Raw genomic sequence first — 23,746 nt, 5'->3', positions numbered from 1 at the left:
AATCCCCAGTAACACTTGGAACCTTGCTGTTTTGATGTATGCAGTATGGAAAATTAGCAGATGTGATCTGACCTTTTTATCTGCACTATGTTACATGCCAAGCTCTGTTTTATTGTTACTTTAATGTTCTTAGGGTTTTTTCCAGCATAAGCAGATAGCATTTTTTTTTTTTAATAGCTCAGACTACAGGACAGAAATCATGCAGTTATCTGTTGTTGGGTTAGCAGGGGGCCTGTTGCTTTGACAGTGAAATGCTAGAAACTGTTATTGATCACCGTTAAACCTAAGTATGGTGTGTGTGTGATGAAACAGCTGTAAAGCAGTTCGTCATTTATTCCTGCTACAAAACATTTGTTGGTGGAGAACTACATTGAAAATCAGATTACCGCATTTCTGATACACACTTATCTAAATATGTCTAAAACCAAAATCCACAGCACACAGAGATCTTCAGAAAGATAATTTTTTAACTGTTAGAAGCAGCTTATGATTAGCTGGAAATTTCTTTTTGATATTTGCAGGTACATATATGTACCGTAATAAAAGCGCACCCACTTATTATAAGCCGCACCCACTGAATTTTACAAAGATTTTTATTTTTAACATAAATAAGCCGCACCTGTCTATAAGCCGTGTCTACACTGAAACTAATGAACTTTACACAGGCTTTAACAAAAGACAGTGTCTGTTAAACGTTGTAACGGGTGAAATATGTTGTGGATACTTTAAGAGCAGAGCGGCATTTTGGGAACAGCCTGCCGCCATTTTTCCGCTATTACTGCATGTGTGCAAGACCGAGGAATATGTCAAGAAGTCAAGTCAAGAAGCTTTTATTGTCATTTCAACCATATATAGCTGGTGCAGTACACAGTGAAATGAAACAACGTTCCTCCTGAACCCAGTTGCTACATAGAACAACATAAAACAAACAGTACAGAACAGAAAAACACAGGGCCGAGAACTAAGATCCTCGCCACATAAAGTGCATGTGTGCAGCTGGTGCAAACAGTGCAAAAGACAACACAAGACAGTGCAAGACAACACAGGACAGTGCAGGACAATACACAAAATATAAAAATAAAAATGGAAATAGCTCCGCCAGTAAAACCTGTCGTAACAGAATAAGGTGCAGTGTAAACAGAAAGATGTAACCAGAATTTGTGCAATTCAGCAGTAGCAGCAATCAAAAATAAAGTTAACAGTGACCAAAGGATTTGGACAGAATATTGTGCAAAATAACAAGTTCCGGAATCAGCAACAGACGGCATGTAAACATTTTGCGATAGTGAAAAGTGTGATTGGTATTGAAACCTGGGTGAGCGAAGTGTATGATGGGTGTTGAGTCCGGTTTGTGCAGATCAGTCACACAGTTGTGTGTAAGTGTGTGTGTGTGTGTGTGTGTGTGTGTGTGTGTGTGTGTGAGAGAGAGTTCAGTTCAGTTCTTTGTTGAGGAGCCTGATGGCTTGCGGGAAAAAACTGTTGCACAGTCTGGATGTGGCGGCCCGAATGCTTCGGAACCGTTTCCCTGATGGTAGGAGTGTAAAAAGTGTGTGTGACGGGTGTGTGGGGTCATCTACAATGCTGTGTGCTTTGCGGATGCAGCGTGTAGTGTAGATGTCCATGATAGAGGGGAGAGAGATTCCGATGATCTTCTCAGCTGTCCTCACTATCCTCTGTAGGGTCTTGCGATCCGAGACGGTGCAGTTCCTAAACCAGGCAGTAATGCAGCTGCTCAAGATGCTCTCGATGGTCCCTCTGTAGAACATGGTCAGGATGGGGGGAGGGAGATGAGCTTTCCTCAGCCTTCTCAGGAAGTAGAGACGCTGCTGGGCTTTCTTGGTGATGGAGCTGGTGTTAAGTGACCAGGTGAGGTTATCCGCCAGATGAACACCAAGGAATTTGGTGCTCTTGACGATCTCCACTGAGGATCCAGCGATGATCAGTGGAGAATGGTCACTCTGTGTTCTCCTGAAGTCAACAACCATCTCTTTAGTTTTGTCGACGTTTAGAGACAGGTTGTTGGCTCCACACCAGGCTGTTAATCGTTGCAACTCCTCTCTGTATGCTGACTCGTTGTTCTTGCTGATTAAACCCACCACGGTCGTGTCATCGGCAAACTTGATGATGTGATTCGAGCTGTGCATTGGTGCACAGTCGTGAGTCAGCAGAGTGAACAGCAGTGGACTGAGCACACAGCCCTGGGGGGCCCCAGTGCTCAGTGTGGTGGTGCTGGAGATGCTGTTTCCGATCCGGACTGACTGAGGTCTTCCAGTCAGGAAGTCCAGGATCCAGTTGCAGAGGGAGGTGTTCAGGCCCAGTAGGCTCAGCTTCTCGATCAGGTGCTGAGGAATGATTGTGTTGAATGCTGAACTGAAAATAATATGTCCTTATTATTTTCTGATGCTCATTTCTAAGTTTCTTTGACTAACCCGTAACGCTGTTGCCAAGAAAAATAAAAAAGCACGAGTTTTGGAAACCTGTCTGTGCTCATATGATTTCTGTTGCAACTGGAGTTAGTGAGCTCTCCCTTGACCCTGATTCAACGCGTTACAATGGCTTGTATCTAAACAGTAGCTGACCAAGAAACTCATTGTTCAATGTCTTCCTCTTTCCTTACACAACAACAGTTTATCTTTTGGCCTCATTGTGCGTTTAAAATAAACGTTTTTTCTCCCGATGCCGTGCAGCTCAGAACACAGGTGAGGTGCGTTTTTTCATTCCCGTTCGGAAATTTCATTGGTCTAATGTTATGGGGTTCAGTTTTTTGGCTTGAAGTTTGTGAAACCGGGAAAAACTCAGGAAAAATTCATAAATAAGCCGCTTCGTTGTTCGAAACGTGGGGTAAAATTAGCGGCATATAGTCAGATATAATACGGTAATAAAGCACTCTTAGACAACAACACTTACAGACCCTATAATCACAATAACAGCCATATGGTCAACAAACTATTATTGCTAGATAAAATGCAGAGAAAATCACACAGCAGTTACGATTAGCATAGTTTTCTACAGTATATATGAACCAACATGACTCCTGTAATTTATCTGTTTTTGTATGTAGTTAATCAGACCAGAGCCTAGAGACTAAGCTGCAAGGCTAGGGGACAGAAAGTCAGAAATGGAAGAGCTTTCACAGACAGGAATTTTTGTTGATATTTAATTTTATTTACTCTTTATGATTAGCAAACTGATTATGTAGCCTGTAGTTAGAAAGAGAATCATGAAAACAGAGCTTTTAATAAGGAATGGGCAGAAAAGTACGTGTTTATTCTCCCTGCATCAAATTCAAATTTTAGCTTCTCTTTGTGGTGCATGGGTTAAAAGTATACTCACATCTTAGCATGTGAAATGATCATAATATTATCTAGTATTTCTATTAATTTAAAATGTAGAATTATTATCCTGAAATCCTGAAATATTTAATTAATTAAGTAATTAAAAACAAAAAATCAAATTTCAAGCTTGAATGACTGTTCTATTGGCACTTAAACACACTGAAGCTTGAAATACGTAAACCCATGTAAAAACATATAGAACGAAAAAAAATAGACCAGAACTGACAGGGAACCACCAGCCACGCCTCCCCTCGGCACTCAGCACACTCGCTGCGCCTCGCCTTTATACTAATCACCTTCACCTGTCTCCAATTTACACCATTCCTTTATAAGGGCCAAAGGTTGGTTCAATAGGGTTGAGGTCAGAGGCCTCCCATATCTTAATGGAACTGGCTTTATGCACAGTGTCATTGCCATGCTGGAACAGGATTGGATCTCCTAGTTCGAGTGAAAGGAAAATTTTATGCTACCTCATCCAAAGTCAACATATACAAGTGTGTGCCTCCCAACTGTGATAAGTTTGGCTATGATAAATGATAGGCTAGAAAAATGTGGTGTCTACTTATCATACAGTGCAGGTTATATTATGTTATATTTAGTTTATTATAATATTATTTTAAGAAATATATGGATAACTGGACCTTTAGAAATTTTACATGGCTTTCTCTTATATTATGATCATTAACAGCTTTCACAAACTAATGTGCCTGTATTGTGGGTAAACTGCTCAGGAGAACGAAGTGCATGCTACTGAACGCATCTAAATGTAACACTGGCTAAACAGCTCACACACTAATGCTAACATATCTCTAAATTTACACATCTTAATACCTTGCTGCATTTATTCTCTAAATCTGCACTGCTGCTGGCCACCTCGTTACCCCCCTCATCTCAGGGCATTGCCGATTTGTATTACAGCTGGCACTCAGGAAAACTCTAAATTGCGGTAGTATTTAATGGTTTCACAATTGTTGATTAGGAACTGTCACGGTCTTCGTAGTTGGCGACGCACAGCCATCTTATGGCCTTCCCTGCATTGCCCGAAAGTTAGGGACTCCAAAACTCCTTTTCTCTGACAGATTATCTCATTGTTCTCCTCGGATTGTCACTGAGATTTTCCAGCCTTTTCTCCCTGCCCCTTTTCCTTCTGTGTTCGGACTACTTGAACCTTTTGACTGTTTTTAACTGTTTTTTGGAGTCTTTGTTTTGGAACCGATTGTTGGCGATCTGTACTGTTGTTTTGGTTTGTGCTCTGAAACTGCTCTCCTGGGTGCCCCCGTTTGTTTTCATTAAAGCCTTTTATTTTAAACTCTCGGCGTGTGTCCTGTATTTGGGTCCCTCCAGCTAGTCCCTGACAGAAACAGACACTGTTGGTCTTGGGTATGCAGCTAACTGGTGTAAAAGAATGAATAAGCAAACAAACTAGAATTGAACACCATCTATATAGTTATATAAGACTATTATTAAATATTATATCATAATTTTATATTATAATCAGTTTATATTATTAGAGAACTTCATCACTTAGGCACTTTACTAGGCAATGTGGGTTTTTTTTAACACTAAAAAACGATCAGATTAAGTTTTATTATAGTGATTGTGCAAAATATGTTTCTTAAAAGCTGTAAGAAATAAAGTGAAAAGGTGTGTAATATTTCTCTTTATAAGATTATTATTTACTAATTAAAAATGCAAGACCATTAAGCCAATTTTTATTTGTAGTTATTGTCAATTCAGTTTTTATTTGCATAGCACTTTTAACAAAGGACATTGTCCCAAAAGCAGATTTACAGAAATAATGTGAAATTTTAAGCTTCTTTTTATTACTTTCTTGGCAGAAAGACATAAACACTTACACAAAATAAACAAAATGATAGGCCAGTAGAATAGAAGATGATCTAAGCTTAAATTGATTATAAATATTTCAAAATAGACTCAATAATTTATTTTGTAAAAAAACTCAAATTGTAATGCTAAATGCATGATTAGTAATAATAATAATAATAATAATAATAATAATAATAATACATAAATAACCCTATTCTCCTCTATATTTCTGTGTTAAGATATATCTATTAATTGACTAGTTCAGTATCAATGATGTAGCATTAAATTAATGATTAGCCCACTAGGAAATAATGTGTAGAATGTTCTCTATGCAGGTAGATTTAATTCAGAAATACAGTCGTATCCCAAATCATGCCTGTGTACTGTATATGTAAATCACGTGTATCTTCATATGAATCATCTTTCATAACTACACCACTGTCTTACACTTAGTGTTGTGTTTCTAGCTTTGAGAATGTATTGCATATAAAATCATTGCAAAATCCTCCAGGCTGTGAGGCTCAATTTCTGATCGTTAGCCTTATATAAGTGCCCCTCTTTATCAGCAGTGGTTGAGGGGGAAAAAAACTGAGAAAAAGGGCCTTAAATGAAAAATGATGAGAACGTAAATGGGAGATGAAGCCAAGTAAAAGGGTGTTATTAAACACAGTCTGCGCTTTCGAGACTATGTTACCATGGGAATGGGATTTGCTGACAGAGTTTGAAAATACGTTCAACATTTGTTAAGAAACATTATGCAAGACTTGCTCCTTCTCTCTCTCTCTCTCTCTCTCTCTCTCTCTCTCTCTCTCTCTCTCTCTCTCTCTCTCTCTCTCTGTCTCTCACAAAAAAAACCTGGCAAATCTACAGCTCTGATTACATACATGAATATGTGGAAGTGTGAGTAGTAGTGAGGTGGAACCCAGCAGGGATGGAATGCATTGTAGATAGAAAGGTATAAAGTGTATGATCAGTGTTTGTGTATTCATATCTAAATGTATGACTGTTATAAATAAGAAAAGATAAAAAAAAAAGACCTCGACTCATTTTTTAAATGTATGTCTGATTATTTGCTGTTACGAGAATTATTTGGTTGTACCTCAACAGCCTAAAGATCCATGAAGTTACACAGCAACTCAAGAAACTTGAGAATGGATTTGGACTATAATCAATATTAATAAAAGTCTACTACAATGGCCAGGACCACAGGTTTCCTGAACAGTTTTGCATTTAAGCCCCTAGCATTGCACACCTCAATAATGGTGGACCTGTAATGAATGTACATTTGGTGCCCAGATCAGGATGGGTTTTCTTTTGAGTCTGGTTCCTCTCAAGGTTTCTTACTTATGCCTTCCTCATGTGGGACAGTTTTTATTGCCACAGTTGCCACTGGTTTGCTCATTATGGATTAAATTACACCTTTATAACTGCTTTATCTCTGTAAAGCTGCTTTGAAACAATGTCCATTGTAAAAAGTGATATACAAATAAAAATAAATTCGATTGAATCAGGACGAGTTCAACTTTATTAATAGAGTGCATTCAACACACAAGAATTTTACACAAAATGCTGTTAAAATATGACATATAGTATCCGAAGACCATGATGAGAAAGACAAGAAGAAAACATTTAAATTAAACATAATCCTTAGAATAGAAATAATGTTTAAGACAGAATGAACTGAGACAGGTCTACATACAGGGAATTACAATAATCCACCCAAGATGAAGTGGATCACAGCTTGCACAAAAAGAAAGTGTTTAGTTTTGCCATTGACCCAGTGCTCTTTACAATAGCCTTAATTTGCTTAACAAATTGGAGCAGGGGATCAAAACAAATACCACAATTTTTTGCATGACTATGCAAATTGTTACTTGGGGTGCCTAACAGACTTTGTAAGTGAAAGGTTGGATACCTGAGTGCCTAGCAATAACTGTAAACAGTGTAATTTAATTTAACATGAAAAAAAGATTGTTGACTCAATGAGCATCATCTGGTTTGATTGGAATTCAGCTGAAAAGTGATTTAAATCTTGAATGATGCCTTAAAGTATAAAAACAAGCTGTGACCTATTCTATGTTTAGATAGACCAATTACCATGTATGGTCAAGACAGATATACAGAATGCAGGCATCTGCTAGTTTGCATTTCACACTCGTTTAAAGGAATGTGTTTCTTATGTGTGATCTTACATAATCATTAACGGATCTTTCTAGAATCTCCCATGCTGGATGGAAGTTGAATCTCGGTCGCTTCACTTTCTCTCAGAATAAATACTGAGAATGTTCAGGTGTTAATTGCATTTCTTTACAAAATTACCAATGCTTTTTTATGATTTATGACATATTGAGCACTGTCAGGAACAGTACAGGAAAAAGACATGCTCCAGGAATTTGATCTCCCAAAACTCTCTGCTACCACAACTTTCTCTTAACATGCTCACCTCATTAATTCATTATTTTACTGTGCCATTGCAAGTTAAGTAAATTTTTAGTTAAAACCTCAGACCCTGTGACTGTGATCACTGATACAACTAATGTCTCTAATCTAGGAATAGGAAGTCATAGAGTGGGTGTTCTCAGACACATAAGGAATGAGGTGACAGAAGCTTCTAGGTTCAGTTTATAGTTAAAAGGTTAAGTATATGTAGGCGACTGGATTTTCTACACTCTGAATGCCTTGATTGTTGTAATATTCTTTAGTCACAGCTTTATTTTTGGAAACTAAGACAGAATGAAAAAAGAATTACTGTGTGTGTACAGATACATTGTCATCCATTTTTCCTGAAGATGCAAATATGCAGTTCGATGTTAAATTGCTGATTTAAAGCTGTCCAGAGGGAATGAACATACTATAAACAAGTTCTATGTCAAAAAAATTAATCATCATTGTATTGATGCTCACGACTAGACCTGACACACTTTTTCATTGTTTTGGAGACATGCTAGGACACATGGTCTTGGAAAGCTTGTCATTGCATTGGCAACAGTTTTATCAAGCACAAATACCTCAATTTGACACTAATTATTTTCTGTTTATTATCTGCCCACTGGGTTTGAAAAATCCAAATCTGCCAATTTCATGTGCATGTGAAACCATATGCATTTACAATGTATAATTCCACTTGAGAGACTGACTGACCAGACTGTAAGCATATATTACCATGTTGCAAACCTGCGTCTGTGCACTGTTTGTATAATAAATTAAAATTTCAGGAGTTTTTGACCCCTCTTGGAGAATATGGCCAAAATCTAAAAGTAATAATTTTAAAAGACTGTTGTATCCTTAAGTCTTGTTTAACCCCTTAGCCTACATTTCTAAGCCCAGTGTTTTTTGTCTTTGTGACAAAAAACTTGGTCAATGCTCAATGACTCAATGCTTGGTTATTTCATTTCAGTTTTCTTGCCTGACATTGTTTTCCTTGAATTTGATTTAAAAAAAGGCAGATCTATTTTAACCTGTTTACATCTCTGCCATCACGAGCAAGTCTCTGGCCAGAACTCAAATAAGTGAAGTACATTTAAAGAAATATCTAAATTGCCTAATTGTTATTAAGTAAACTTCCAGGGAGATTTCAAATGTATTTAGTAATCAGTGGAAGTAAACAAAGAAACTCATGAGAAAAAATCAAGTTAGTTTAATATTTCCATTTCAGTTAATACACTTGAATGCTTACTAATGTTACATAGGTTTAATATTAAAATTACTGTATTCCAGTGGAGAATTCAGTTAACACAATTCAACAAGTCTCCTTTCACTGCAGTCACAGCTGCACCACCCACATCTCTAGCAGAAGCATCTAAATTAACCTCATAAAATGACCATGGGTTTTTTAGTGCATTGTTGTGCATTTTTTAATTAAGGCCAATTGTGTGTTTTTGTGCAAATTCAACAAGAAAGAAAACGCAAAAGTATTAATTGTTTATGAAAGATCTTAACAATCGTTTCGAATTTTGAATATAAACTCAAACCCAAATTTAAACTTGGTGGCACAGCAGTAACATGAAATAATGATTATGAACTATTGGGAATAATTTAATACATATTCATTGATAAAATATATTGAAACGTAAATCAGTATCAGTGATTCTTGAGAAGGCCTTTCTGGCCCTGACGTTATGCCACTGCTATATTTATTCAATTTAATTACATTATGTAAGAGTTATGATTGTACTGCAAATATGCTACATACATAATTTTTTTCAGCCGTGCTTTAATTTTTTATATTAAGTTATAAAGAAGGGATACTGTTGTGTAAAAAGCAGGGAACAGTACAGATATTCCTTTTATTTATAGTGCAAACATACAAGTAGCTATTACTAACAAAGCCAAATCACTAAGTAACATGAAAAACATAACCTGAGCAAGACACTAAAGAAAAACGGAAAACTGCAACCAACATGGAAGACAAACATGAGACAAAGAGTGCTGTGAAAGAGTTGCCAGACCATATGAGTCATATATGAGTGATGATCAACAAGTGACCAAATAATTTGAGGGTGCAGTGCAATTAGGAATCAGGGCTGGGAATCAGGGCCAGGCCCAGGGCCATAATCGTGAGAAAGCCACACCTTTTAACGCATGGCAGGGAGGTGTAGTGGTGCCCCAGGGAGGCTGGGAGATGGTAACCATAGGCTTAAAAATTCCCTTATTGGTATTGAGCCACTCCTGTGTAACTGTGATTGAACTTTCCCTAAACTGTTGCTTCTAACATGCTCTCGAAGAGGGCCTACAAATAGGTGATGCATCAATACAGTATAATTTTATAGTACAAATAGCAAATACAGACAAAACCAATGAGACAAAGTGTGCTCTAAAATGTGAGACTCTATACAAGTGCCAGACAATGTGATTCGGGTATAAAAGGGTGCAGTGGCTAATGGAAATTGTAGACTTTAATCCTAACAGATAAACTTATAAGGACTAATTTATGAATAAAAAAATTAGACTCTTAATCTTTCTGTTTCTATTAAGCTCCTTTGTGTCAACATTCATAGTTAAAAGCACTACAAATAAAACTGAACTGAATAAAAAAACACCCAATCAGCTTTCAACTTTTCTGTAAGTAAAATGACCAGAATGCACAAAGTTTTATATCTCGATTTTTTTCTTTCTTTTTCTATAAATAGCAAACATTAAGAACATCACAATAGACAACAGTTCTGTCTGTGTATTTAAAAAATCTTACAGTCAGGGGCTTTTTTTTTTTTTTTTGTACAAATTATACACTTTACTTCAGGTTTGTCGATCCATTGCATGAGTAGTTTCAGTCATTTCCTCCACTAAGGGGCTGAGGCACAGCATTGCAATATACATTATACTAATTGCTTGACAAGGCTGTGGAAGGCTTCCTTAGCAACAGGATGCTTTCAAGGCCGGAGAAGGGCTTGATGGCTGCACAGAGAGCATTTCACACTGCTGTTTAAGTGCAGTTTATATGCAAGCAGGAAGTTGAACTGTCAAAACAAGTTTGCTCCCATTAGACATCGGAGCTTAATATGGTGTAATGTGTTACATTCTTTTTATTTTTGTACGCCTCAAATGCGTGAAACAGGATGTGACTCATTTAATTAGACTCTTGAGGATGTATTCACCAAAAGAGCACAAATAGAATACAAAATAAAATTCTGATGGTTGTTTGAGTCACTGTACCTATGACCAGCTTTGGTTAATGATAACTAGGTTAGGTGGTAGGTCAGTGGTTAAGACTCTGGGTTATTGGGAAGGTGGTGGGTTCAAGCCCTGGAATCAACAAGCTCCAGGGTTCTTCTTTGGGGCCCTTTAGCAAGGCCGTTAACCCTCTGTGCTGCAGAGGGTTGTTGTAGCATGGCTGACCCTCCACCCCTGCTTCTTAACATCAGTGGTATACTGTATGTAAAGAAAGGATTTCACTGTGCTGTAAAGTACATATGATAAGTATAAAGCACCTTTTTTGACTTTTACCTTACATTAACAGAGACCTAACTGGCGTTTTGTTTCATGAGTGTTGAGTTTGACTTTGCATACTGTAGCTTAGCAAACAAGGTCTATATAAAATAAGAGTACATTCAGTTGACCTTACTGTTCACTGTACTGTGAACCTTTTACTCATCATAATGATAACATCTGTGTGGTAATCATCCTGATTTGCATAAAACCAAAGAGGAACAATGCATCCAAAGTATATAAACAACTGACCTAAAATATGCACTGCATATACAATTATACCACATAATATAACAAAAATATCTTAGATATGGTCAAATGTATATCATGTTTCCTATGATAAAGTTTAATGTAAATTGATCTAAAAATTATTATTTTCTAGACGTTATTGTTTAGAATTTTAATATTTGACCAATTTGTTTACATAATTAAATTTTTATATTGTCTCTTGCTACCTTTTGCAAATAATTTGGCTCTTTTTAAGAATTAATGTCTATAAACAGTCACCATCCATCCATCCATCCATCCATCCATCTTCTCCCGCTTATCCGATGCCGGGTCGCGGGGGCAGCAGTCTAAGCAAAGATGCCCAGACTTCCCTCTCCCTAGACACTTCTTCCAGCTCTTCCGGGGGGACACCAAGGCGTTCCCAGGCCAGCCGGGAGACATAGTCTCTCCAGCGTGTCCTAGGTCTTCCCCGGGGTCTCCTCCCAGTGGGACGCGCCCGGAACACCTTCCCAGGAAGGCGTCCAGGAGGCATCCGGAACAGATGCCCGAGCCACCTCAGCTGACCCCTCTCGATGTGGAGGAGCAGCGGATCTACTCCGAGCTCCTCCCGAGTGACTAAGCTTCTCACCCTATCTCTAAGGGATCGCCCAGCCACCCTGCGGAGGAAGCACATTTCGGCCGCCTGTATCCGGGATCTTGTCCTTTCGGTCATGACCCAGAGCTCATGACCATAGGTGAGAGTAGGAACGTAGATTGACCGGTAAATCGAAAGTTTCGCCTTGCGGCTCAGCTCCTTCTTCACCACGACAGACCGGTACATCGACCGCATTACTGCAGAAGCTGCACCGATCCGTCTGTCAATCTCCCGTTCCACCCTTCCCTCACTCGTGAACAAAACCCCAAGATACTTAAACTCCTCCACTTGCGGCAGGAACTCCCCACCAACCTGAAGTGGGCAAGCCACCCTTTTCCGACTGAGGACCATGGCCTCGGATTTGGAGGTGCTGATTCTCATCCCAGCCGCTTCACACTCGGCTGCAAACCGTCCCAGTGCATGCTGAAGGTCCTGGTCTGATGAAGCCAACACGACAACATCATCTGCAAAGAGCAAAGACGAAATCGTGTCGTCACCAAACCGGACACCCTCCGACCCCTGGCTGCGCCTAGAAATTCTGTCCATACAAATTATGAACAGAACCGGTGACAAAGGGCAGCCCTGCCGGAGTCCAACATGCACCGGGAACAAGTCTGACTTACTGCCGGCAATGCGAACCAAGCTCCTGCTTCGGTCATACAGGGACCGGACAGCCCTTAGTAAAGGGCCCCCGACCCCATACTCCCGGAGCACCCTCCACAGGCCGCCGCGAGGGACACAGTCGAATGCCTTTTCCAAATCCACAAAGCACATGTGGACTGGTTGGGCAAACTCCCATGAACCCTCCAGCACCCTGTAGAGGGTATAGAGCTGGTCCAGTGTTCCACGGCCTGGACGAAAACCACATTGTTCCTCCTGAATCCGAGGTTCTACTATCGGCCGTATTCTCCTCTCCAGTACCCTGGCATAGACTTTCCCAGGTAGGCTGAGAAGTGTGATCCCCCTATAGTTGGAACACACCCTCCGGTCCCCCTTCTTAAAAAGAGGGACCACCACCCCGGTCTGCCATTCCAGAGGCACTGTCCCCGACCGCCACGCGATGCTGCAGAGGCGTGTCAGCCAAGACAGCCCCACAACATCCAGAGACTTGAGGTACTCAGGGCGGATCTCATCCACCCCCGGTGCCCTGCCACCGAGGAGTTTCTTTACTACCTTGGTGACTTCAGCTTGGGTGATGGACGAGTCCGCCTCTGAGCCCTCAGCCTCTGCTTCCTCAATGGAAGATGTGACGGCGGGATTGAGGAGATCCTCGAAGTATTCCTTCCACCGTCCAACGACATCCCCAGTTGAGGTCAACAGCTCCCCACCTCTACTGTAAACAGCATTGGTGGGGCACTGCTTTCCCCTCCTGAGGCGCCGGACGGTTTGCCAGAATCTCTTCGAGGCCAGCCGATAGTCCTTCTCCATGGCCTCACCGAGCTCCTCCCAGGCCCGAGTTTTTGCCTCGATAACCACCCGGGCTGCAGTTCGCTTGGCCTGCCGGTACCCGTCAGCTGCCTCAGGAGTCCCACAAGCCAACCAGGCCAGGTAGGACTCCTTCTTCAGCTTGACGGCATCCCTTACTTCCGGTTTCCACCACCGGGTTCGGGGATTGCCGCCTCGACAGGCACCGGAGACCTTACTGCCACAGCTCCGAGCGGCCGCTTCGACAATGGAGGTGGAGAACATGGTCCACTCGGACTCAATATCTCCGGCCTCCCTCGGGATCTGGTCAAAGCTCCGCCGGAGGTGGGAGTTGAAGATCTCTCTGACAGGAGGCTCGGCCAAACGTTCCCAGCAGACCCTCACAGTACGCTTGGGTCTGCCGAGTCTGTCCAGCTTCCTCCCCCGCCATCGGATCCAACTCACCACCAGGTGGTGATCAGTTGACAGCTCCGCCCCTCTCTTTACCCGAGGGTCCAAGACATACGGCCGCAGGTCAGATGAAACGACCACAAAGTCGATCATCGACCTGCGGCCTAGGGTGTCCTGGTGCCACGTGTACTGATGGACACCCTTATGCTTGAACATGGTGTTCGTTATGGACAAACTGTAACTAGCACAGAAGTCCAATAACTGAACACCGCTCGGGTTCAGATCAGGGGGGCCGTTCCTCCCAATCACGCCCCTCCAGGTGTCACTGTCGCTGCCCACGTGTGCATTGAAGTCTCCTAGTAGAACGACGGAGTCCCCAGTCGGAGCACTGTCCAGCACCCCTCCCAGAGACCCCAAGAAGGCCGGGTACTCTATACTGCCGTTTGGCCCGTAGGCACACACGACAGTGAGAGACCTATCCCCGACCCGTAGGCGCAGGGAAACGACCCTCTCGTTCACCGGGGTAAACTCCAACACATGGCGGCTGAGCTGGGGGGCTATAAGTAAACCCACACCAGCCCGACGCCTTTCACCATGGGCAGCTCCAGAGTTGTAAAGAGTCCATCCTCTCTCGAGGAGTGTGGTTCCAGAGCCCAGGCCGTGCGTAGAGGTGATCCCGACTATCTCTAGTCGGAACCTCTCAACCTCACGCACAATCTCAGGCTCCTTCCCCGCCAGCGAGGTGACATTCCACGTCCCTAGAGCTAGCTTCCGTGTCCAGGGATCGGGTTGTCGAGGCCTCCACCTTCGACTGCTGCCCGATCCTCTTAGCACCGGCCCCTTACGGTCCCTCCTGCAGGTGGTGAGCCCACTGGAAGGCGGCCCCACGTCGCTCCTTCGGGCTGAGCCCGGCCGGACCCTGTGGGGGAAGGCCCGGCCACCAGGCGCTCGCATACGAGCCCCAACCCCGGGCCTGGCTCCAGGGTGGGGCCCCGGCTGCGCCATACCGGGCGACGTCACGGTCCCTGATGTAGTATCTCTCATAAGGGGTTTTGAACCGCTCTTAGTCTGACCCGTCGCCCAGGACCTGTTTGCCTTGGGAGACCCTACCAGGGGCATATAGCCCCGGACAACATAGCTCCTAGGGTCATTCGAGTACTCAAACCCCTCCACCACGTTAAGGTGGCAGTTCAAGGAGAGGCAGTCACCAAACTAATTTAGAAATTATTTAAATTATTAGACGAACCAGAAAATAAAGCTTATAAAGCAATAATTAAAAAAAAAGTCTTTAATAATTTTATATTTGTTTCAATGTAATGTTATAATAGGAAATGCTAGATAAATTTGACTCTATTCCAGATATGATTAAAACAATCTGTATTGACATTTTCACTGTGGGTTCACTGGTTTGCTTAACCCAAGCTTTGAGTTCTTTTTTAGCAATATAAGTAGACTCTTTTTGATTTCTCATCCTATTTAATTTAATTTATAACTCTTCCAGAGCTTCTAGTCATAAACACTAACATAACACAAACGCACACAGAAAAAGTGTTCAGCAGTAGACTTCTCACCAGTGAAATCTTTACATTCAAATCAAATGATCTTTATAGCAAATCATTATTTTAGTTGTCATCATTCACTTAAATTCACCCCAGGACCATCAGTTTTGTTATTTACAGAACCTTGCAGACATTAATGAGCTTTTCAGACATAGTATTTCTGTGTACACAAAGACACATTTGATGTTCCTCCTTTTCTTCTACACTTAACAGCCTGTATTAGATGCAGGGATGTCAGCTACTTAGGAAATAGTTGTCCTGAATAAACTACACATTTAAAGCAGACACCCTTATCCAGAGCAACTTTATACACCTGTGTGGACCAACAGAGGTAGCTTTGTGGTGCTGGGATTTGAACTTGGGTCTTCTAATAAAAATTCTCACACAATAAATACTTATCTACCACCATTCAGGAGTGATAGTGGTAGCACGGTGGTTACGGTGGTGAACCTCTGATTGGAAGGTCGTGAGTTCAAATCTCAGCACCATCAGAGTGCCACCACAGAGCCTGAGTAAGGCCTCTAACCCTCAACTGCTTAGTTGTGTAAATGAAAAAATTGTAAGTTGCCCTGGATAAGGGTGTCTGTCAATTAATGTACATTTAGAGGATTTGTTTTTGTTGTTAAGTTGATTTCCTTGCAATTGCTTACTCTTAAATTGCTAAATAGTTTCACTTTATAGTTATCTGCAAACTGTACTCTATTGGCAAAATTAATGATCTAAAATAATCATGGCATCCAATTATTTCAAATCTTGAAAAAAACAAAGAATCCTCTTTTTTTTTTTATATATTTATTTATTTTTTTTTTTTTTTATAAAAGCATTAGCTTTTAAAGGGCAAATTATTGATCCCCCAAAGCAAACAAACAAACAGACAAACACACCAAAAAAAAAAAAAAAAAAACCCCTTTTAATTTCGTAGAAACAGATGCTTGTTGATCTGAAGTGATTAAGTAGTTAATATTGCATTTGGCACAACTGATACGTAATATGTTAATAATAATAATAATAATAATAATAATAATAATAATAAATAAAATGCAAGGCAAGATAATGCACAGGATATCAGCTTACTGTTCCCACTATAGTCATGCTTTGGGACTGCTTTTCCACTAGGGTCTAGAACCAGGGTATTTACAGGTTATACACTAAAAGTTTCTAAAAAGTACTCGCTACACGCCACAAGTTCAAGTTTCAAAGTTCAAGTCATGGCATGTTTGATTGTTGTCTGCTTATTTTCCTGAAGGGTGCCAATAATTCTGTATTCGTGACAGTTGGAGAATGACATCTTAAAAAACCAGTTTATATGGGGTCACTACTTGCTGACAGCATCCTTGTTGGTATAAAATTATAATGACGTTTGTCAATGTGTCAGAATGCTAACCAGTTTTAAACCTCCCTTTGACGCCAGGCGGTATTTCTAATTATCTTCTCACACGCTACCACACTACAAATGGATCATACAATCATACAATATATGGCCAAAGGTATTAGTACACTCAACTTTTCTGGCCATGTGAATTATTTCCCAAACTTTTACCATAAATTTTAAGGGAACACAGTTTTATAAGGATGTCTTTGGATTATGGTAGCATTAAGTTTTCACTTTGCTTAAACGAGAAGACCCAAACAAGTTCTAGCATGTCCCTGCGCACAAAGCCAGCTTTATTAAGATATAGTTTGCATAGGTTGGAGTAGAAGATCTTGTGGCCTGCTATACAGCACTGACCTCAACCCTATTGAACACCTTTAGGATGAATTGAAATGCTGTACCCCAGGCCTCCTTACCTACATCAGTACCTGACTTTTGTAATTCCCTTGTGGCTGAAAGAGCACAAATCTTCACAAGTACACTCTAAAATCTAGAGGAACATCTTCCCAAAAGAGTGAAGGTTATTATAACAGCAAATGGGGACTAAATGTGGAATGTTCAAAAAGCATGTAAGAATCTTATGGTCAGATGTAGAGATTGACCAATCGGCCGGACTATTTCTGGCATTTTTAATTAATTGGCATCGGCCAATTCTGACACACCAAACCGCCCTGCACTTGCGTGAGAGACATAACTTTCCCATACTAGCAGATGACAGTTGTGTTGGTGCAGGTGACTGTCTTTCTCAATACTTATATGTTTACCATTTCAGGTCAGGCTTTAGAGATTTGCAAACCAAGTCAGCATTGCTGGTCTTAAAAAGCACTTTACGATTGTGGTTTGTCTGCTATCTTGATATTGTTAGATCTAAGTGCTACTTTTGATGCTATCAATCATGATATTCTCTGAAAACACTTTCATCATGTAGATAGCATAGAGGTTCTGGCATTACTGTGGGTTGCATCCTTATTGAACGGGTCTGACTTATTTTCCCTATTTGCACCCATTTCCTAACATGTTCCACAGCATGCTTTTAACTTGTTATATGCTTGGAGTTCCATATTTAAAAAATATTTTGTACAGACATTTTAAGACAGTTTGTATTATTGTTATGCTAATGATTTCATACTTTACTACCATTGTGTTTAATTTCTGTCACTGGTACATATTAATATAGGAGGATGGTGGTTATGATAAAGTGGTATCTTTCCCTTATTTCTATGTTTGCACCAGACCCCTGAGTCTGCTGTGTCTCTGAATTGTTAGATAACATGGATATATAATCCCACACAAGAGCATGTATTATCTGGGCCTATGTAAGAGCACTAGCACTGACCCGTTTTCTTATAATGGTATATTTTCTATTTTGTTCTATTTTGTTATTAGTTATATACACATGTAGTTGCCATGTCTTTTCTTTCCTGCTGAGCAACTAGGCATGTGGAAAAGATTTTGATTATGCGAAACGAGGTGGCTGCACAAAAGAAAATAATGTGATGACTAAAAATAAAATTTTAACAATGTATACTTCTGCTTTAGCTGAACAAAGCTTGGGCTATTAAGAATTTCTACAGAACTGCATCAAGAGTAAATTGTAGTGATATGGCACTACAATATGACATTACAAGAAAGTACTTTATTTATCTACGTTTACACACTATCACCTTCAAAATAGTCCCCTTGCAAAGCAATACAGTGCTCCCAGGGTTCCTGCCATTTCTGGAATGTGTTGGATCCAGATCACTGGATTTCTGCAGCGGTGTCAAAACGGCGATCTTTAAGCCGAATCATCATCTTCGGGAAGAGGGCGAAGTCCACAGGACAAATCTGTAGGGTGGGTGAGGAAGTGAGATCATGTGGATTATTCTCAAACGATCATCATGCACAAGTTGCTGAATGGTTTGGACATTTTTGGGGGTTAAGCTTGTTGAAGGTCTTTCTAATCTCTCGTTGTCTTTCAGTGATGTGGTAGCTTAGTGCTTAAGGTGCTAGGTTACTGATCGGACGGTCAGAGGTTCAATCCCCAGTATCGCGAAGCTGTCACTCTTGGGCCCTTGAACAAGGCCCTTAACCTCCTGTGCTCCAGGGGCGCCATATCATGGCCGACCCTGCACTCTGACCCAGCTTTCGGAGCTAGCTGGGATATGCAAAGAATAAATTTTACTTTGCTGTAATGTATATGTGACAACTAAATGCAATTCTTCTTCTATGTTCCTTCTCTCGCGTGCACGTCATGTCATGTCAAGCATCTCTGTGGCAGATTTTCATATTTGCTCTTTGTACAAACTTACAGCTATTTAAATTTTTTTGAGCATGTTTAAGTTAGCATTTTTTTTTTTGTAAGTTATCAAACAATGTTAGTCCCTGACCTGCTGAACTAGCATGAGGATGTGTTTTTAATGGCGACTACAAAGCACTGTCTCAGTTTAAGGGCTTCTGCTAAAGGCCAAGAAAAGTTTTAATGCAATTTATAATATTAATAAAAAACAACGTAAGCATTGTTAACTGAGGATCCATGCTGTATGTCTTATGGGAGGAAGCAGCAAAGTTTGGCAGCATTCACACAAATACATCCTCACTTTTGGTTTACGGTAGGTTTTTTTGGGGGGGGGACAAAATGTCATGCATTTGATTATCTTCTACATGACTGAGGAGGACACTCAGCTAGACAATACAATATGTAATAAAGTGCTACTTAGCTTATAGCTTAAGAACGAAGTATTTTGATTTTATTCCATATTAAACAGGAGGCCAGTGGAATGCTTATGTACAAGAATAATATGTTTACTTTTTCTCTTTTTCTAAAATGTGTCTAAGAATTGTGCATATCTGTCCTTTTGTGCATAATTATCCCCTTTGCTAAGCAAAATCCCCAGAATTAGGAATATCTTGTGGACTGCAGTGCATTTGTTTGAGGACTTTTAAACATCTATGTTAATACTATTCATTCATTAATTGTTCCCTTTGTTATACAGACACCTTCCTCAGTTTATTTCCTTTGTTATTTTGAAGCATGTCAAAATTAATGTGAAAAAACCTTATACCGAACAACCCACTGGAGATTATTTGAGCTACAATAGCAAGACACTATGTTTAAGATTTAATTCTAAAAAAGAAATTTGTGCTAATAATTATCTTGCAACTTGTATATAATGCGCCACAGTGTCATCTGTGTTTACAAGAATTTCATTAGAATTCTGTTCACTGTTGTCACTTCTTCTTTAATTGGAAGTTTACTAATGACTCCAAGTTCACAGTTCTGATGCAGATTTTTCCATTAGGCAGAACCTATGTTTAATTTGCTGTTGTCTTATTTGTGAAATAAAGTGTCTTTATACCTTTTGAAATAATTTAACAATGCTTCTGAGGAAAATACAAGACATCTACATAGTAGCTAACTTAGCGGTTTTACACTTTTCTGCTGCTGTAGAAAGATTTCCTTTTCCTAAAAACACTTTAGGCACACAAGTGCCCACAATGCCCACTCTTACGTTAGTGGATAAATCTACATGGATGATGCGTATTTATACCAGAATTGCAGCTATGATCATAAAGACTGTCCTTTTCTTATAAGAACAGCTCATGTGGGAGGCTCATATAAATCCAACAATCTTTTCATCACACAAATACTGTTTTTGTTTTATATTATACAGGTGTATCAAAGTAATGTCTTTTTTAAATAAAGCTATGCTGCTTTGCCTAAAAACACCATTCTGTATATCTAGGTTTGCTTTAATGTTAGTTGAATATAGTTTAATTCAGAAAATAAAAATGTCAAGCATTTAGCTAATATTTACCATTTGCTACAGTTTGATGAACTGCACATCCAAATGATGTTAGCTGCTGAAATTGGTTAGTCTAATTTGCTTAGCAATTAGCATGTTTTTTTTTCAGGTTAGTCTTTTGTAAGAAAAAACATGGTAATTAACTAAGCAAATTAGCAAATTTACAGATTAGATAGATTTCATGCTCATCCTCAATCCAACGAGCCATAATGCTGTAGCATTGACTACATGGTGTAAAAAGATGAGGTTTGTGCTCATTTTGTTGCCATGCAGCATACATTCATTGACTGGATAAGAAATGGACAAACCAAGTAAGACCAAGGTCTTTTTTTATTAATATCTATTCAAGTAAGTCTACAAGTATTTTTCAGTAATAGAATAAATATTTAAGGTATACATTTAAGAAAATAATACTATTTAGTTCACTAAAAACCTGCATTATATATTACGTTCATTCATTTGATCAGGAGCGTAACCTGGCCAGGACATTTGGGACTGTTGTGTTGAAGATTTACTCCTAAATAATTTTCCGGTTATGTAGCGGTTTCTCATATCACAACTAAAATGCAATAAATGCAAGACCTGTAAACAAATTTTAAAATTATTTCTTTAAAAAAACCAGCAGGTTGGGTCTCATTGTGTGCTTCCTGATACTGATTACTCTCCGTACTCTCAGACAATTTATATAGGAAATGTCTTATTGCCTGACAGATCCTAATTCTTCCAAGTGCTAGCTCACAGTCAGTCAGTAGCTCACAGAAAAAAATTTAAATAGGCCAATTTTTTTGAAACGCTAACATTGACTTGCCAAAGCAGAAAACAAGCTGTGTGTAAATGTCTATATTTCAAGTTACATAAGCATGATAAGAGCAGAGCGTAAGGACAGCTATCATACTTTGCATGACATTGTGGCCGGTTAAACTCATAAAGCATTAGCCCAACTGCTAATGACATCAGACTTGCTTGTTTATATTTGTATTTTCACCAGTAATAATGGTTATAGCCATCTGATATAACTCAAATCCAAAGCTTTAATTTCATCTCAATTTTCACGTTTTTAACACAGTTATCCCTTGCAAGCAGTAAAGAGAAATGCAGCTAAAAGTCTCTTTAGAAGTACATTTAAAATTTTGATAAAACATTTTGGCCCAGTCCAAATAGCAATAGTAACTTCTTGTTTGACTATTTGTTATTCCACCAACATGTTCTAATTGTGTCTCTTTCCACAGCACTATTTCCTCATTGTGTTTGGCCACGATGGCCAGAAGCCCCTGGAGCTCCGTGCCGAAGAGGAAACAGAGTGTGATGAATGGGTGGAGACCATCCAACAAGCTAGGTAAGCTAGTGCAATTGTATGTTATTGGATAAAATGCATTTGTGTGTGAGGTTCGGGGAATGATGTTTGGCAGGACAAATCAAAGAGGGAGAAAGGCAAACATGCTACGTAGCAATTATTGTTGTCACTGGAAACAAGAACGAGCACCTAATAAACAACCCTGTGCTTGAAGCACTATTGTTGCTTTCTTGCACAGACTCTTGAGAAAGCATTGCTGCCAAAGTAATTAACTGTACAGAAGACTTTGTTATTGCAGGTGTTCCCCTCGGGTATGTTGCGCATCATAGGGGGATATTTTTGTTACTATGTTTTTAAATTTGATCAGTCCCAAAGTGAAAGTCAGACAGGAGGCATAGAGTAGTGAACGAAAATACACCATCTGGAATCTGAGGCACTCAGTCTTTGGCAGCCGACAGTTCAGGCAGACACTTTATGTACAACTGTGGCTGTGGCATTTATATTTTGGATACTGTCACTAGTGGGATCTACAGGAATGAGATGGATTAATGGGTTACTTATGAGCAGATGTGTCTCAGAGTATTGGGATTAAACCCCAATGCTCTCAGATTGCTCATTTGAAAATGTTGACTGTTAGTGGAGCTACTATAATATATACAGTTGCCAAGTTAATGATCAATGTTTATGTTTTTTCTTTTTTCACAAATGCACTGGATGTCAATTGTTTCAGAAAGTTTATATTTCTGTCCCAAAAATTTGCTTCCCTTTCAGCCTAAAAATTAAAAGAGCATTATTTACATTATTATTTTTTACATTATTTACTAATAGCTCTGGACTTCAGTGGATGAATGAGTCAGGGTCAGTTGAAAACCTCCACAGCAGGCTAAATAAAGATTACAGCTCTGTTTCACCATTTGGTGGCAGACTTCAGTTGATGTTTGAATGTATTTCAAGTGATTTTACCCAACACTCACATGTCCCAAGGCACTTTGAGGGAAACACAGTTAACCTAAAGAAAAAAAGAAAAGTCTTAATGATTTTAGAAACCATAGGAGCAGTTTTGCAATAGGTGTGCATTTAAACAATTACATTTATTGACGTTGTAGTTTTTGTTACGGAAAATTAGATGTTAAAATCCCCATAGTTTTCTGTAACCTACCAGTAAAATTTGCATTGTTATATTCTTGAACTCTGCATTTATAAGGCTAGAGATTATAAGCAGTGAATTGACAATGACAGCTAAGTTCTGCCAGTGCACACCCCATACCTGCACCTCCATTTATCCAACCAGCTACTTCCCCACTGCGGGGGCAAGAGGACTTCTTGGCAAAACACTTGTGCCAGACAGATTTGAGCAAATCAGTGTTTTTAGGTGTTTTCACACTGCAAAAGAACTGCCTACTTCTATAGCAATAAAGTGCATGTTGGCTGACGTTAGTGTTGATTAATTGGGTCAAATATAGCATTATGTGTAAGGTCCTCTGGTGGTCTAGTGGTTAGGATGCGGCGCTCTCACCGCTGTGGCCCGGGTTTGATCTCCGGTCAGGGAACCAACCCCAGCCACTCTTACACCGGTCCCAAGCCCGGATAAATGAGGAGGGTTGCGTTAGGAAGGGCATCCAGCGTAGAAACATGCCAAATCAAACATGCGGATGATCCGCTGTGGCGACCCCTAATGGGAGAAGCCGAAAAAAAGTTTTTATAGCATTATGTATAACACACTGTCCAAAGGGACAGCCTCCAATGTTTAAGTAAAATATTTACAATTTCCTTTAATATATAAAAATCTAAATATTAGATAATTTGGTTTTAAAATTATTTTTATGTCTGCTTTTTCATGAATTATTTAAAGGCAACATTCTCTTCACAAGACTGCTTCTTTAAGATATATCAGTTGGGTAATTTTATTATCTGAGATTTGGATTTATCTGAGAGATTAATACTGGGTACCAATCTGTTTCTTGGCCCCACA

General features: G+C 39.8%; 1 protein-coding gene across 7 annotated transcripts in view; it reads left to right on the top strand.

The window, feature by feature from the left end:
- rasgrf2b (Ras protein-specific guanine nucleotide-releasing factor 2b) overlaps positions 1 to 23,746 on the top strand; it is a 64,238-nt gene that overhangs the window by 7,271 nt on the left and 33,221 nt on the right. For all 7 annotated transcript variants that reach the window (XM_083526625.1, XM_083526628.1, XM_083526627.1 and 4 more), the window contains exon 2: positions 21,710 to 21,816. In XM_083526625.1, coding sequence (XP_083382751.1) covers positions 21,710 to 21,816 — 107 coding nt within the window. The remainder of the gene's footprint in view (positions 1 to 21,709; positions 21,817 to 23,746) is intronic.

The sequence above is a fragment of the Silurus aristotelis genome (assembly GCF_946808225.1).
Source record: "Silurus aristotelis genome assembly, chromosome: 23".
In the NCBI taxonomy this organism is placed as follows: domain Eukaryota; kingdom Metazoa; phylum Chordata; class Actinopteri; order Siluriformes; family Siluridae; genus Silurus; species Silurus aristotelis.
This window is presented reverse-complemented; position numbering and strand designations above follow the sequence as displayed.